Source organism: Bison bison, unplaced genomic scaffold, assembly GCF_000754665.1.
Source record: "Bison bison bison isolate TAMUID 2011002044 unplaced genomic scaffold, Bison_UMD1.0 scf7180017864371, whole genome shotgun sequence".
NCBI classification, from domain to species: Eukaryota; Metazoa; Chordata; class Mammalia; order Artiodactyla; family Bovidae; genus Bison; species Bison bison.
The window spans coordinates 16,455,772-16,470,749 of record NW_011494943.1 but is presented as its reverse complement, the minus strand read 5'-3'; the positions used below and the strand labels follow the sequence as shown (position 1 = coordinate 16,470,749).

The 14,978-nt window shown below is 37.0% G+C and overlaps 1 protein-coding gene across 1 annotated transcript in view; it reads left to right on the top strand.

Moving 5' to 3' along the window:
- Positions 1–14,978, top strand: part of LOC105000618 — a 122,291-nt gene that overhangs the window by 54,561 nt on the left and 52,752 nt on the right. The window contains 6 exon segments of the mRNA XM_010856563.1: positions 2,533–2,637; positions 3,229–3,282; positions 3,881–3,985; positions 9,814–9,867; positions 10,555–10,659; positions 12,472–12,525. Of these exon segments, the coding sequence (XP_010854865.1) occupies positions 2,533–2,637; positions 3,229–3,282; positions 3,881–3,985; positions 9,814–9,867; positions 10,555–10,659; positions 12,472–12,525 (477 nt within the window).

Below are 14,978 nucleotides of genomic sequence, written 5' to 3'. Positions count from 1 at the left end.
AAAGGTCAGTTTTCATTCCAGTCCCAAAGAAAGGCAATGCCAGAGAATGCTCAAACTACCACACAATTGCACTCATCTCACATGCTAGTAAAGTAATGCTCAAGATTCTCCAAGCCAGACTTCAACAATACATGAACTGTGAACTTTCAGATGTTCAAGGTGGTTTTAGAAAAGGCAGAGGAACCAGAGATCAAATTGCCAACATCTGCTGGATCACTGAAAAAGCAAAAGAGTTCCAGAAAAACATCTGCTTCTGCTTTATTAACTTTGACTGTGTGGATCACAATAAACTGTAGAAAATTCTGAAAGAGATAGGAATAGCAGACCACCTGACTTGCCTCTTGAGAAATCTGTATGCAGGTCAGGAAACAACAGTCAGAACTGGACATGGAACAACAGACTGGTTCCAAATAGGAAAAGGAGTACATCAAGCCTGTATATTGTCACCCTGTTTATTTAACTTATATGCAGAGTACATCATGAGAAACTCTGGGCTGGAGGAAGCACAAGCTGGAATCAAGATTGCCAGGAAAAATATCAATAACATCAGATATGCAGATGACACCACCCTTATGGCAGAAAGTGAAGAAGAATAAAGAGCCTTTTGATGAAAGTGAAAAAGGAGAGTGAAAAAGTTGACTTAAAACTCAACATTCAGAAAACTACGATCACGGCATCCGGTCACGTCACTTCATGGCAAGTAGATGGGGAAACAGTGGAAACAGTGGCAGACTTTTTGGGGGGGGGCTCCAAAATCACTACAGATGGTGATTGCAGCCATGAAATTAAAAAACGCTGACTCCTTGGAAGGAAAGTTATGACCAACCTAGACAGCATATTAAAAAGCAGAGACATTACTTTGCCAACAAAGGTTCATCTAGTCAAGGCTATGGTTTTTCCAGTGGTCATGTATGGATGTGAGAGTTGGACTATAAAGAAAGCTGAGCACCTAAGAATTGATGCTTTTGAACTGTGGTGTTGAAGAAAACTCTTGAGAGTCCCTTGGACTGCAAGGAGATCCAACCAGTCCATCCTAAGGGAAATCGGTCCTGGGTGTTCATTGGAAGGACTGATGTTGAAGCTGAAACTCCAATACTTTGGCCACCTGATGTGAAGAGCTGACTCATTTGAAAAGACTCTGACACTGGGAAAAATTGACTGTGAGAGGAAAAGGGGACGACAGAGGATGAAATGGTTGGATGGCATCACCGATTCAATGGACATGAGTTTGGGTAAACTCCGGGAGTTGATGATGGACAGAGAAGCCTGGCATGCTGTGGTCCATGGGGTTGCAAAGAGTTGGACACAAATGAGTGGCTGAACTGAACTGAGAAACATAATGAGAACACAAATGAATATGAGATCCCCATAGTATTCTTTTTCCAAGATACTGAATTTGCAAATGCCACCATCTGTCATGTATACTAATTACAAATTTGTACTTTTTTAGCATTTAGTCTATATTTTGCAGATGAATCTCATGTTCTGTCTTAGAAGTCCCATATTCTCTTGTGATTTTCCTAACTTTTTTAGGAAAAGAAATACCACACTTCAAGTTTGTATAGCAAAAATATAGCAGTGATTCAGGGAATTTAGTAAGATGCAAAAAAAAAAAACCTAAATGGAGTTTTCATTCATCAAAGGTTATATTAAATATTGTTTAGAAGTAAAGAATATTAGCCCCCAGAACCAGAATTCCCTGAGCATTTATTGAACTTCATTTAAAACTTTATGTTGTATAGACTAGTCCCTAAGACTAGATTCAGAAGAAGTGGACATGTTTTTTTTTTAATAAGGTATAGTTGATGTACAGTTTTATATGTTTTAGGTGTACAACATAGTGATACACAATTTTTTAAAGTTATATTCATTTAGAGTTATTATTGGGCTTCCCTCAAAGCTCAATCAGTAAAGAATCTGCCTGCATGGTTGGGAAGATCCCCTGGAGAAGGAAAGAGCAACCCACTCCAGTATTCTTGCCTGGAAAATCTCAGAGACAAAGGAGCCTGGTGGCTACATTCTATGGAGTCATAAGAGTTGGACATGACTTAGCGATTAAACCACCACAGAATTATAAAATATTAGCCATATTCCCTGTGATGTACAATATTTCCTTGTAGCTTACTTATTCTATACATAATGGTTTCTAACTCTTAGCCCCTTACCCCCAAATTGTCCCTCCTCTTTTCCCTCTCCTCATTGGTAACCAAGAAATGTCCTTAATTCTAACTTCATAGTTTACATCCTTGAAGGTTTAAAATATTTAGTCTCTGTGCTAGAATTGTTGAACATTAGTTAATTTGTATTTTTCACTTTAGAGCAAATATCCTTAACCTTAGGTTAGTAGGCATTGAGGGAATTCTTGAATAGGCTTTTTAGTGGGTACATAACCTGCCTAAAATACTGTATAAACTTTATGAGTAATGATATACTGCTCAATTCACAATGGGGTATATGGTATCAAAAAATTTAAAGAAACTTTTCTTTTGGAATCATTTAATACTCTTTATGGTCTTCTGTTACTTTTCTTAGGTGGGAAAGTTAATATCAAGAACCTGGACACCATTCTGAACAATCTAGAAATCAAACTTGCAGATTCAGAACTTAAAGATCTGACTCAAAATATACATGCTGATGGTAAGTATGTTATCAGATATGGTAGTTACCATGAGGCAAGTTTAGTTGAAAACTATTGAGTATACATAATGGGAGAAATGACAGTTTCTGTAGGAAGAAAAGAGAAGTGTGGTGATATATCATGTCAGTGACCAATGCATAGTGAATGTCATTTGAATTTATGAGCATCAAGTTAAAGTAGAAATTAAAGCATTATACTTTGATATGTATAATATAGGTAACTTTTATGCTGTCTACAGTATGATTGTTAATAGTAGAATCTTGCAAATTTTGAATACAAGAATGTCGATTCTTGAGATGTACTCACATCTGAATTACTTCCCTTTAGTAAAACAAATAGGTTTGAAATATTATAGGCCAGAAATTACATCATTGCAACTGTATGGTTTTCATATTTAGAATTTTCTTCTTTGCTTATTAAAAAAGTAAAAGATAAAATAATAATCTAGAAACTGTGTTCAATAAATCTTTGTTAAGTATATAAAGCAATTAGGATGGCGCCTAACACATGGTGTAACTATGATAATTATTCTTGCATTTTGCACATTCATAAGTATTATATCTCAGTGTGATTTTGATCTTCTCCTATAGTTGATAAGAAAATTTCTCTAGAAATGCTGATGGATAAAGTCACAGATTTCACAGGTGAGTGAAAGTTACTATAAAATTAAGATTCCAATTACCTACATTAAATTCTCTTTTCTCCCTAATATTTCTCAGTATTCTATCATTGACATGAATTCTGCTGTCTTCCCATATTTGCCTATAATGCCTAATTATTGATATAAAATTATTCAAGTTTTTGTAATGAAATTACTATATTCGTCCTTGCTTTTAAATTCTATAAATCTGTTGTTTATGCCAATAATATAATTCACTTCACCAGTGTTTAATAACCTTAGTATAGAGTGGCATGGCAAATTAAAGCATGAAACCTAAATATGATCAAGGTAATATTTTCATTATATTCATTACATAATTCTTATTTTTAAAATTAAAATATTGTTTGAATAAGCACCTTTTTATTAACTGATCAAATTTTATGGAAGTGGTCTTTTCTAATTTTAGGAGAAACTCTTTTGTTTATATTAAGGAAATAAATTTGACTTGACGATTCTAAAGTTGAAAATGTTTTATTTTTACTTCAGTCCTCAAGTTGAAAATTAATCATCATAAAGTAACTTCCTTAGAAATAATTGCTGCTATATGAAATGATGATATATATATCCAATCTATTTTAAAGGTGAGAAGATTGAGTCTAAAGATGTTAAAAATGTTGTTAAAAATCTTGGAATTGAGCTTTCAAGTGAAGAACTAGAAAAGCTAATGAAAACACTGCCAACTGATGGTGAGCCATACAAATGTCTGTGGGGGCTTCCAGGGAGCTTGAATTTTTGTGGATTCATATTAAAATTTTAATTTCTTATAAAACATGATAAAAGACCATTTTAAAAACTAAAATTCAAGTTATGTATAAAAACTATCATTATCTACAATGAGATAACACTTCACACCGGTCAGAATGGCCATCATCAAAAAGTCTACAAATAATAAATGCTGGAGAGGATGTGACAAAAAAGGAAATCCTCCTACACTGTTGGTGGGAATGTAAGTAGGTGCAGCCACTACTGAGAATAGTATGGTGATTCCTTTCAAATAAAAACAAAAATTGAGTTACTATATGATCCAGCAATCCCACTCCTAGGCATATATCTAGAGAAAATTCTAATTCAAAAAAGATACATGTACCTTAATATTCATAGCAGTATTATTTACAATAGCCAAGATATGGAAAAATGTGAAAGAGATGGGAATACCACACCACCTGACCTGCCTCTTGAGAAACCTATATCCAGGTCAGGAAGCAACAGTTAGAACTGGACATGCAACAACAGACTGGTTCCAAATAGGAAAAGGAGTACGTCAAGGCTGTATATTGTCATCCTGCTTATTTATCTTATATGCAGAGTACATCATAAGAAATGCTGGGCTGGAGGAAGCACAAGCTGGAATCAAGATTGCTGGGAGAAATATCAATAACCTCAGATATGCAGATGACACCACCCTTATGGCAGAAAGTGAAGAGGAACTAAAAAGCCTCTTGATGAAAGTGAAAGAGGAGAGCGAAAAGTTGGCTTAAAGCTAACATTCAGAAAACTAAGATCATGGCATCTGGTCCCATCACTTCATGGCGGATAGATGGGGAAACAGTGGAAACAGTGTCAGACTTTATTTTTCTGGGCTCCAAAATCACTGCAGATGGTGATTGCAGCCATGAAATTAAAAGACGCTTACTCCTTGGAAGGAAAGTTATGACCAACCTAGATAGCATATTCAAAAGCAGAGACATTACTTTGCCAACAAAGGTCTGTCTAGTCAAAGCTATGGTTTTTCCAGTGGTCATGTATGGATGTGAGAGTTGGACTGTGAAGAAAGCTGAGTGCCAAAGAATTGATGCTTTTGAACTGTGGTGTTGGAGAAGACTCTTGAGAGTCCCTTGGACTGAAAGGAGATCCAACCAGTCCATCCTAAAGGAGATCAGTCCTGGGTGTTCTTTGGAAGGACTGATGCTAAAGCTGAAACTCCAGTACTTTGGCCACCTGATGAGAAGAGTTGATTCACTGGAAAAGACCCTGATGCTGGGAGGGATTGGGGGCAGGAGGAGAAGGGAACGACAGAGGATGAGATGGCTGGATGGCATCACTGACTCGATGGACGTGAGTTTGAGTGAACTCCGGGAGTTGGTGATAGACAGGGAGGCCTGGTGTGCTGTGATTCATGGGGTCGCAAAGAGTCGGACACAACTGAGTGACTGAACTGATACTGATGATCCAGCAATCCCACTCTTAGGCATATATCCAAAGAAAATTCTAATTCAAAAAGACACATGTACCTTAATATTCACAGCAGTATTATTTACAGTACCCAAGATATGGAAACAATCTAAATTCTATCAACATATAAATGGATAAAGAAGATATAGTGTATGTATATACAATGGAATATTACTCAGCCATCAAAAAGAATGAAATAATGCCACTTGAAGCAACATGGATGGGCCTAGAGATTATCATACTAAGTGAATAAGTCAGACAGAGAAAGACAAATATCATATGATATCTCATATATAGAATCTAAAAACAAAAAGATATGAATGAAGTTATTTACAAAACAAAAATGGACTCACAGATATAGAAAACAAACTTATGGTTACCAAAGGGGGAGAAAGGGCAGGGAGGGATAAATTTGGAATTAACAGATATACCCTACTATATATAAAATAGATAAACAACAGGCACATACTGTATAGCACAGGAAAGTATATTCAATATCTTATAATAGCCTATAATGGAAAAAAAACTAAAGAAAAGGTCATATATATAACATCTTATGGAAAAATCTGAATGAAATTTTGGCCAACCCAATCTGTATATTACTGATCACTTTGCTGTATACCTGAAACATTTAAAATCAACTGTACTTCAATTTTTAAAAAAATTAAGAAAACAACTATCACTGTCATTTAGAGTTTATTTTAGAAACCAAGAGACTCTTCAGGTATAAATTGACATCAGAGCTAAGAAATGTCTGTTGTTATCACTTAGGCCACTGGTGGGCTTATATTATTAAGGAAAAATATAGAGATAAAGAATAAAGAAATTAAGGATAAAAGTAAGAATTAAAAGGGAAAAAAAAAGACATTTATGTTTTGTTATAATAACCTCAGATATGCAGATGACACCACCCTTTTGGCAGAAAGCAAAGAGGAAGTAAACAACTTCTTAATGAAGATGAAAGAGGAGAGTGAGAAAGCTGGCTTAAAACTCAATATTAAAAAAAAAAAAATAAGATCATGGCATCTGGCCCCATCACTTCATGGCAAATAGATGGGGAAACAATGGAAACAGCAACAGACTTTATTTTCTTGGGCTCCAGAATCACTGTGGACAGTGACTGCAGCCATGAAATTAAAAAACTTGCTCCTTGGAAGAAAGCTATGACAAACCTAGGCAGCGTATTATAAAGCAGAGACATTCCTTTGCCAACAGAGGTCTGTATAGTCAAAGCAATGGTTTTTTCAGTAGTCATGTATGGATGTGACCATAAAGAAGGCTGGGCACCAAAGAATTGATGCTTTCAAGCTGGTGTGTTGGAGAAGACTCTTGAGAGTCCCTTGGACTGCAAGATCCAAGGGATCTTCCTTTAGGATCCCTTGGAAATCAATCCTGAATATTCATTGGAAGGACTGATGCTGAAGCTGAAGCTCCAATACTTTGACCACCTCATGTGAAGGGTCAACTCATTGAAAAAGACCTTGATGCTGGGAAAGATAGAAGGCAGGAGGAAAAGGGGACAACAGAGGAAGAGATGGTTTGATGGCATCACCGACTCAATGGACACAAATTTGAGCATTCTCCAGGAGATGGTAAAGGACAAGAAAGCCTTCAGTCCATGCTTCAGTCCATGGGGTCGCAAAGAGTCCAACATGACTGAGTGACTGAACAACAAATGTTTTATTATAGTAGGCCTAGCTGGACAGGACAAGTTTATTATACTGTGAAAGAAAGTGAAAGTGGGTCTGCTGCTGCTGCTAAGCTGTTTCAGTCATGTCCGACTCTATGTGATCCCATAGACGGCAGCCCACCAGGCTCCCCCGTCCCTGGGATTTTCCAGGTTAACTACTGGAGTGGGATGCCCATTGCCTTCTTCGGAAAGTCGCTCAGTTGTGTCCAATTCAGTTGTCTCCAGGCCAGAATACTGGAGTGGGTATTTCCCTTCACTGGAGTGCCTTTCCCTTCTCCAGGGGATCTTCCCAATCCAGGGATCGAACCCAGGTCTCCCGCATTGCAGGCGTATTCTTTACCGGCTGAGCCACAAGGCAATATTGAGAAAAGCATCTCTAATTTCTTTGTTATATAAAGATGAAAATTTGGGGTAAAACATTGTAACAGTGTTACTGAGATATAATTCCCATACCAAACAATTAACTCAATAAAGTATACAAGTCAATGAATTCTAGCATATTAACAGAATTGTGCATCCATCACTGCAATCAATTTTAGATTATTATTATCCCAAAAAGATACCCTACACACAATTAGCAGTCACTCTCCAATTCCTCCATCCCCCTCAGCCCTGGCAAACCACTAATCTATTTTTCTGTCTCCATTGATTTGCCTATTCTGAACATTTTAAGTGGAATCATACAATATGTGACTCTTTGTAACTAGTTTCATTTAACACAATGTTTTCAAGGTTCATCCCTGTCATGTTATATGGTAATACTTTGTTTCTTTTTATTGCCAAATAATAGTATATTATATGGATATACCACATTTTATTTATCCATTCATTGGCTGATGGACATTTGGGTTGTTTCCATTATTATGAATGATACTCCTAAGAACATTCACATACAAATTTTTGTGTGGATGTATGTCTTCATTTGTCTTGGGTATATACCTAGGAGTGGAATTGCTGGGTCGTGTGGTAGCTCTGGCAATCCAAGAGCAAAAAAGCTCTTGGATTTTGAGGAATCCAAGGTGTTTTTCAAAGTGGCTGTACTACTTTACATTTCCACCAGCAGTGTTGAGAGTTCCAATTTCTTCACATTCTCATCAACACTTATTATTAATCTGTCCTTTGATTATATCTTAGTGGATGTAACTGCTACTGCTACTGCTAAGTCACTTCAGTCGTGTCCGACTCTCTGCGACCCCAGAGACGGCAGCCCAACAGGCTCCCCCGTCCCTGGGATTCTCCAGGCAAGAACACTGGAGTGGGTTGCCATTTCCTTCTCCAATGCATGAAAGTGAAAAGTGAAAGTGAAGTAGCTCAGTCGTGTCCGACTCTTAGCGACCCCATGGACTGCAGCCCATCAGGCTCCTCCGTCCATGGGATTTTCCAGGCAAGAGTACTGGAGTGGGGTGCCATTGCCTTCAGTGGTATCTTATTCTGCTTAGAATCTGCATTTCCCTGATGATTAATGATAATGAGCATCTTTTCCTTGTTCATATTGGTGTTTGTATATGTCCTTTGGAGAAAAATCTATTCATATCCTTTGTCCATTTTTAAATTGGGCTTTGTTGTTGTTGTTATTGTTGAATTGTAAGAGTTCTTTATATATTCTAGGTACAAATCCTTTATATATTCTAGACATAAGTCTATTGTCCAATATGTAATTTACAAAATTTTTCTCCCATTCTGTGGATTGTCTTTTCACTTTCTTGATTTTGTCCTTTGATGCACAAGTTTTTAATGTTGATGATGTCCAGTTTTTAAAATCTTTTTGCTTCTGCTTTGGGAGTCATATCTAAAACACCATTTCCTAAAGTCAAGAAAATTCACACCCATATTTTTTCTAAAAGTTTTATAGTTTTAGCTCTTATATTTTGGTCTTTGATACATTTTGAGTTAATTTTTGTATATGGTTTGAGGTAGGGATCCAAAAGAATGTTGTTTTTGCATGTGAATATTTCGTTTTCCCAGCACAATTTGTTGAAAAGGCTATTCTTTCCTTATTTTCACCATTGTCAAAAACCAATTGACGATATATTAGAGGACTTATTTTAGGGCTTTCAGTTCTATTTCTTTGATCTATATATTTAGCCTTACGCTAGTACCCTTCTGTGTTGATTACTGTAGCTTTGTATTTTATAAATTGGAAAGTGTGAGTCCCCAAAAGTTTTTCTTCCTTTTCAAGGTTATTTTGGCTACTTGGGGTCCCTGTTTCACTGAATGCATTTTAGAATCAGACCATCAATTTCTGCAAACAAACCAGTTGGAATTTTGACAAGATTGCATTGAATCTGTAGATCAATTGGAGGAATATTGTCATCCTCACAGTATTAGATCTTCCAATCCATGAATGTGGATATCTTTTCATTTATTTATATCTTCTTTCATTTCTCTCTACAGTGTTTCATAGTTTTCAGAGTATAAGTTTTGCACTTCTTTTGTTAAATTTATTCTTAAGCATTTTACTTGTTTTGATGCTCTTGTAAATGGAACTGCTTTCTTAGTATATTTTTGAACTACTCATTGCTACTATATAAAAATAATTGATTTTGTATATGGATAAAAAGTTTAAAATTTTCTATTTCTGAAATTATTTAATTCATATTATTTTATATCTTACTAATTTTACCATTATGTGAATTATGGCTTTTCTTACAGCTGCTGGAAAGTTATATCATAATAGATTAATGAAGAGTGTGAAGTCTCTCAAAAGTAAGTAAGAAACAAAATTTTAAAGTATATTATCTAGATTTTATAAATTTATATTATCAAAGTCCTTCAGACATATCATTCAAGTATAAATCTTATCTTTATATAATTTGTCATTTATGATTCTTTTAGCATGACTACATTCTGTCTGCTATTAACATACAATTTCTCTTACCAGTAAGTCCTGTATAGTCTTAGTTTCTTTTCAACTTCTTATCAAAAGGAAAAATTTACCCCAACCAAAACCAAGAAAAAACTCTAACCATTGTTAAAGAGCAGTGGTCAACTACACTGTTAACTCACATATCAAGTCACTAAACAGAAATAACCCTATCTTTTGTGTAGAGGAATTAAGTTGTGGCCTGCAGTTCTACTTATTTAAGACCCTTAACACTGCTTTACTATGTATGCTTGTCACCAAGAATAGAAAAAGGAAATATAGATAGATAGATAGATAAAGGAAATGTAATTCTCTTATATTGACTTTCTATTTGGATCTTCAAGTGGACACATTTGTTTGGGGTTTCAGCCTTTTTGAAATAAAATGATAATAAAATCATGAAATATATTATCTCTTTTGCTTTACTATGTGGTCATTAAAGTTAATACTAATAACACCTTTTAAATATTTTCCTTGTTTTGCTATTATATGACTTATTTCAAATGTTGCTTTACTGTCTCTGTCCTAAGAGGGGAAGATTAAAAAGAATAATCTCCATAAGGCTTTGGAAAATATGGGAGTCAAGCTCACAGAAGAAGAATTTGCTAAATTGTCAAAAAAGCTACAAGTTGATGGTGAGTACTAGAGATATTCTTAGGGCATTTTTTCCTGTTATCTTCTATGTGACAGCCTTAAAAAATAATTATAATTGGTGCCAGATAAATACTTAAAAGCTTAGAAGAGAGCTCAATATTAAGGTGAGAGTAACCTAAGACTTGCTGGAGCAGCCGTGAAGAGATACCCCACATCCAAGGTAAGAGAAACCCAAGTAAGAAGGTAAGTGTTGCGAGAGGGCATCAGAGGGCAGACACACTGAAACCATAATCAAAGAAAACTGGTCAATCTAATCACACAGACCACAGCCTGGTCTAACTCAATGAAACTAAGCCCGTCATGGGGCCACCCGTGACGGGTGGGTCATGGTGGAGAGGTCTGACAGAATGTGGTCCACTGGAGAAGGGAATGGCAAACCACTTTAGTATTCTTGCCTTGAGAACCCCATGAACAGTATGAAAAGGCAAAATGATAGGATACTGAAAGAGGAACTCCCCAGGTCGGTAGGTGCCCAATATGCTACTGGAGATCAGTGGAGAAATTACTCCAGAAAGAATGAAGAGATGGAGCCAAAGCAAAAACAATACCCAGCTGTGGATGTGACTGGTGATAGAAGCAAGGTCTGATGCTGTAAAGAGCAATATTGCATAGGAACCTGGAATGTCAGGTCCATGAATCAAGGCAAATTGGAAGTGGTCAAACAGGAGATGGCAAGAGTGAACGTCAACATTCTAGGAATCAGCGAACTAAAATGGACTGGAATGGGTGAATTGAACTCAGATGACCATTATATCTACTACTGCGGGCAGGAATCCCTTAGAAGAAATGGAGTAGCCATCATACTCAACAAAAGAGTCCGAAATGCAATACTTGGATGCAGTCTCCAAGAAGAAATGGAGTAGCCATCATACTCAACAAAAGAGTCCGAAATGCAATACTTGGATGCAATCTCAAAAAAGACAGAATGATCTCTGTTCGTTTCCAAGGCAAACCATTCAATATCACAGTAATCCAGAAGAAATGGAGTAGCCATCATACTCAACAAAAGAGTCCGAAATGCAATACTTGGATGCATCTCAAAAACGACAGAATGATCTCTGTTCATTTCCAAGGCAAACCATTCAATATCACAGTAATCCAAGTCTATGTCCGGCCATCCTACACTGCTCATACATAGCATGCTATCCCAGACCCATTTTGCTTATCATAGTGGTTCTCAAGCTTGAGTGTGTATAAGAATTTCTCAGACTTGATGAACCACAAATTCCTAGGCCACATACCCAGTTTCTAATTCAGTAGGTCTGAGATGGGGCCCTAGAATTCACATTTCTAACAAGTTCCCACATGATGCCTATGCAGCTGGTCTAGGAACCAGATACTTCAAGTATCACAGTATTAACTTATCTCCTACTTGTTAAAAACCCTTTCTCCTTCTCCTTCTTCTGATTAGCTCCTGCTAATTATTTTACTCATCTCAGATATTAACCCCCACATGCTGCCTTCACTGAATGCTCCAGGCTTGATTAGGGCCTCGGTCAGATCTTTGGCAGTACCAGAATATCAGGTCAGCATCAAGGAAATTTTGATAATTATACTTATAAAACAGAAGGGCTCGCCAAAAGCCAGCCTTCTCTCTGGCCCAGAGTTTATGATCTCCAAAAAACTTTATTAATATGACATAAATCTTCAAAATCCCCAAATTTAAAGGAGTGTTCATTTAAATTTTGATGTGAGCCTAATTTAGCTGACTTTATTATACTATATGAGTAATTTATATATATTTCCTAAGGTCATACCATTATTATGTGTTTCTTTTGGACTTTTACTTGTAGCAAATGGAAATGTTGATCTGCATAATTTGATGGAAGAAGTGAAAGTCATTACAGGTGAGTATAAAGTCATTATAAACCTAAGATTGGTATGGTAATTATGTTTTGCCATTAACAATAATTGTCATGTTGATTCTGCATTATACTGCTTAATGTAAATATTTGTGTAGAGTTGGACTTAGTGGTACCTATGTTTCAGTATTAAAATTTTAGTGTCATGTCTTGGTAGAAAGACTTTAATTCTCTAGAGTAGTTCTCATAAATCTTTTCTCTTGGTTAGTACAGTAAAAAAAAATCAAGTTTTGCTTCAAATTCACCTAACTGGTCCCCCAATTCTCCTGAATTTCTAGTCTCATGAAATTGGGCCATTCCTACTTACTAGAGGTTTGGAGCTTTGTTCCTTTCCAAGAAGCTACGTAGAAGCCCCAACTAAGGCAAATACTTTGAAAGACAGTACTTTCCCTTCCTGGCTACTGGACCTATAACAGATTCAAGTCTCAGCTTGACCCAACTGAAGAAGTGCTGACCCTTCTAAAGGATAAAGAGATTATTCATAGAAGGAACTGCAATACTTAGCTGATATGTACTGGCAAGGACTAGGACAGCATTTCTGGGATAAGATCTTCAAGTATAACCCAGAATAGAGTGTGGAAAATGAGGCTGAGGCTGGATAGGAAGAGTTTGTTGATGTGTAGGTGCTTGTTCCTGTAAGTCCAGTTTTAATGCCCAGCCAAAACTACTTGGAGTGGACAATAAGCTTCTGGGTTGGCTCCTAGGAGCTTGGAAGACAATGGCCCACATCAAATTAGGTGAAAATGCCAGAACTGCCTTGATACAATGCTGAGGAGTGAACAAAAAGTTCAAATAAATTGGGTATACCAGAATGAATCTATTATGTAAGACCTGAAGATCCATCAAATAACTATGTTCCTCAAGAGGGTCTATGGAACACTATCTTTAATGAGGCAATAAGTGCATCCATCCAAATGTCCCTACCACAGGTCTCAGTGTCCAACTCCCTGTTAGAGCCATGACTGTGGTAGAGCAGACTTTCCAAGACTGCACATTCAGCTTTCTCTGAGGTTCTGCCTTTCTGACCATCAGGTCCTGATCTTGGTCTTCAACACTGTCTCTTCAAATAAAAGATGTGAGCCTCTTAAACTGCTGCCATGGAAGCCTGCCCTTTACACATGCCTCAAGTTACTAAGCAACAACCATCCAATTATATTGTAAAATTAAAATTTACTCATATTTCTCAAACATTAGAGAATATTACTTGAGCCATTATATCCCCTTCTACCTGTATGTTTTTTTTGTTCAAATTTTTTTAATATAAATTTATTTAATTGGAGGCTAATTACTTTACAATATTGTATTGGTTTTACAATCAATTCTCCAAAGGTGAACATCTCAGCAGTTTCAACAATACAGTGTGTTATAGGTTCCCAGGTGGCTCAGTGGTAAAGAATCGGCCTATCAATAAAGGAGATGTGGGTTCAATCCCTGGGTCAGGAAGATTCCCTGGAGGAGGAAATGGCAACCCACTCTAGTATTCTTGCTAGGAAAATCCCATGGACTAGAGAAGCCTGGTGGGCTACAGTGCCTGGGGTTGCAAAGAGTTGGAAATGACTTAGCATACACATACATATGCATGTGTTAGGGATTATTACCTCTTCCCTTACACCATCAATGGAATCTTTGTTATAACCTGTCCAGCAAGACATACACCACCTTATGGTCTGCTTCTGAGGACCACTTCAGAGCCAAGTGTCCTAAATTTGGTTTTCAGAAGCAGACCCTGAGACTAGTATTTATGTGCAAGTGAATTGTTACAGAAGAGTTACCAAAGAAAACTTATATAAGGGGATGGAAGAAGCCAAGTAAAAACCCCATCTTAGACAAAGTCTTGATACCTTCAGAATAATCCCACTGAAGATCTCTGTAAATTACACCTCAGAGTTGTCCCAATCGAGATCTTTCACACTTTCCCTCAATCAGTCATTGGCTGACCCAGCCACACTTTCTTTGTTTTCTGTACAAGAGAGAAAAGCAGTCTTCAGTAGCATGAGGGTAGTCTTACAAACAAAAGCTATAGGTGCTGCTTATTGGGAGCAAAACCACATCATGGCTGGGAATGCTCAAAAATGGTAAATAGGATCTGAGAGATGTGCTCAGAACACAGGGACTACAAAAACTAAGTAATATGTAAGCCTACCCAAGGTCCGTCTAGTCAAGGCTATGGTTTTTCCAGTGGTCATGTATGGATGTGAGAGTTGGACTGTGAAGAAAGCTGAGCGCTGAAGAATTGATGATTTTGAACTGTGGTGTTGGAGAAGACTCTTGAGAGTCCCTTGGACTGCAAGGAGATCCAACCTTCCATTCTGAAGGAGATCAGCCCTGGGATTTCTTTAGAAGGAATGATGCTAAAGCTGAAACTCCAGTACTTTGGCCACCTCGTGCAAAGAGTTGACTCATTGGAAAAGACTCTGATGCTGGGAGGGATTGGGGGC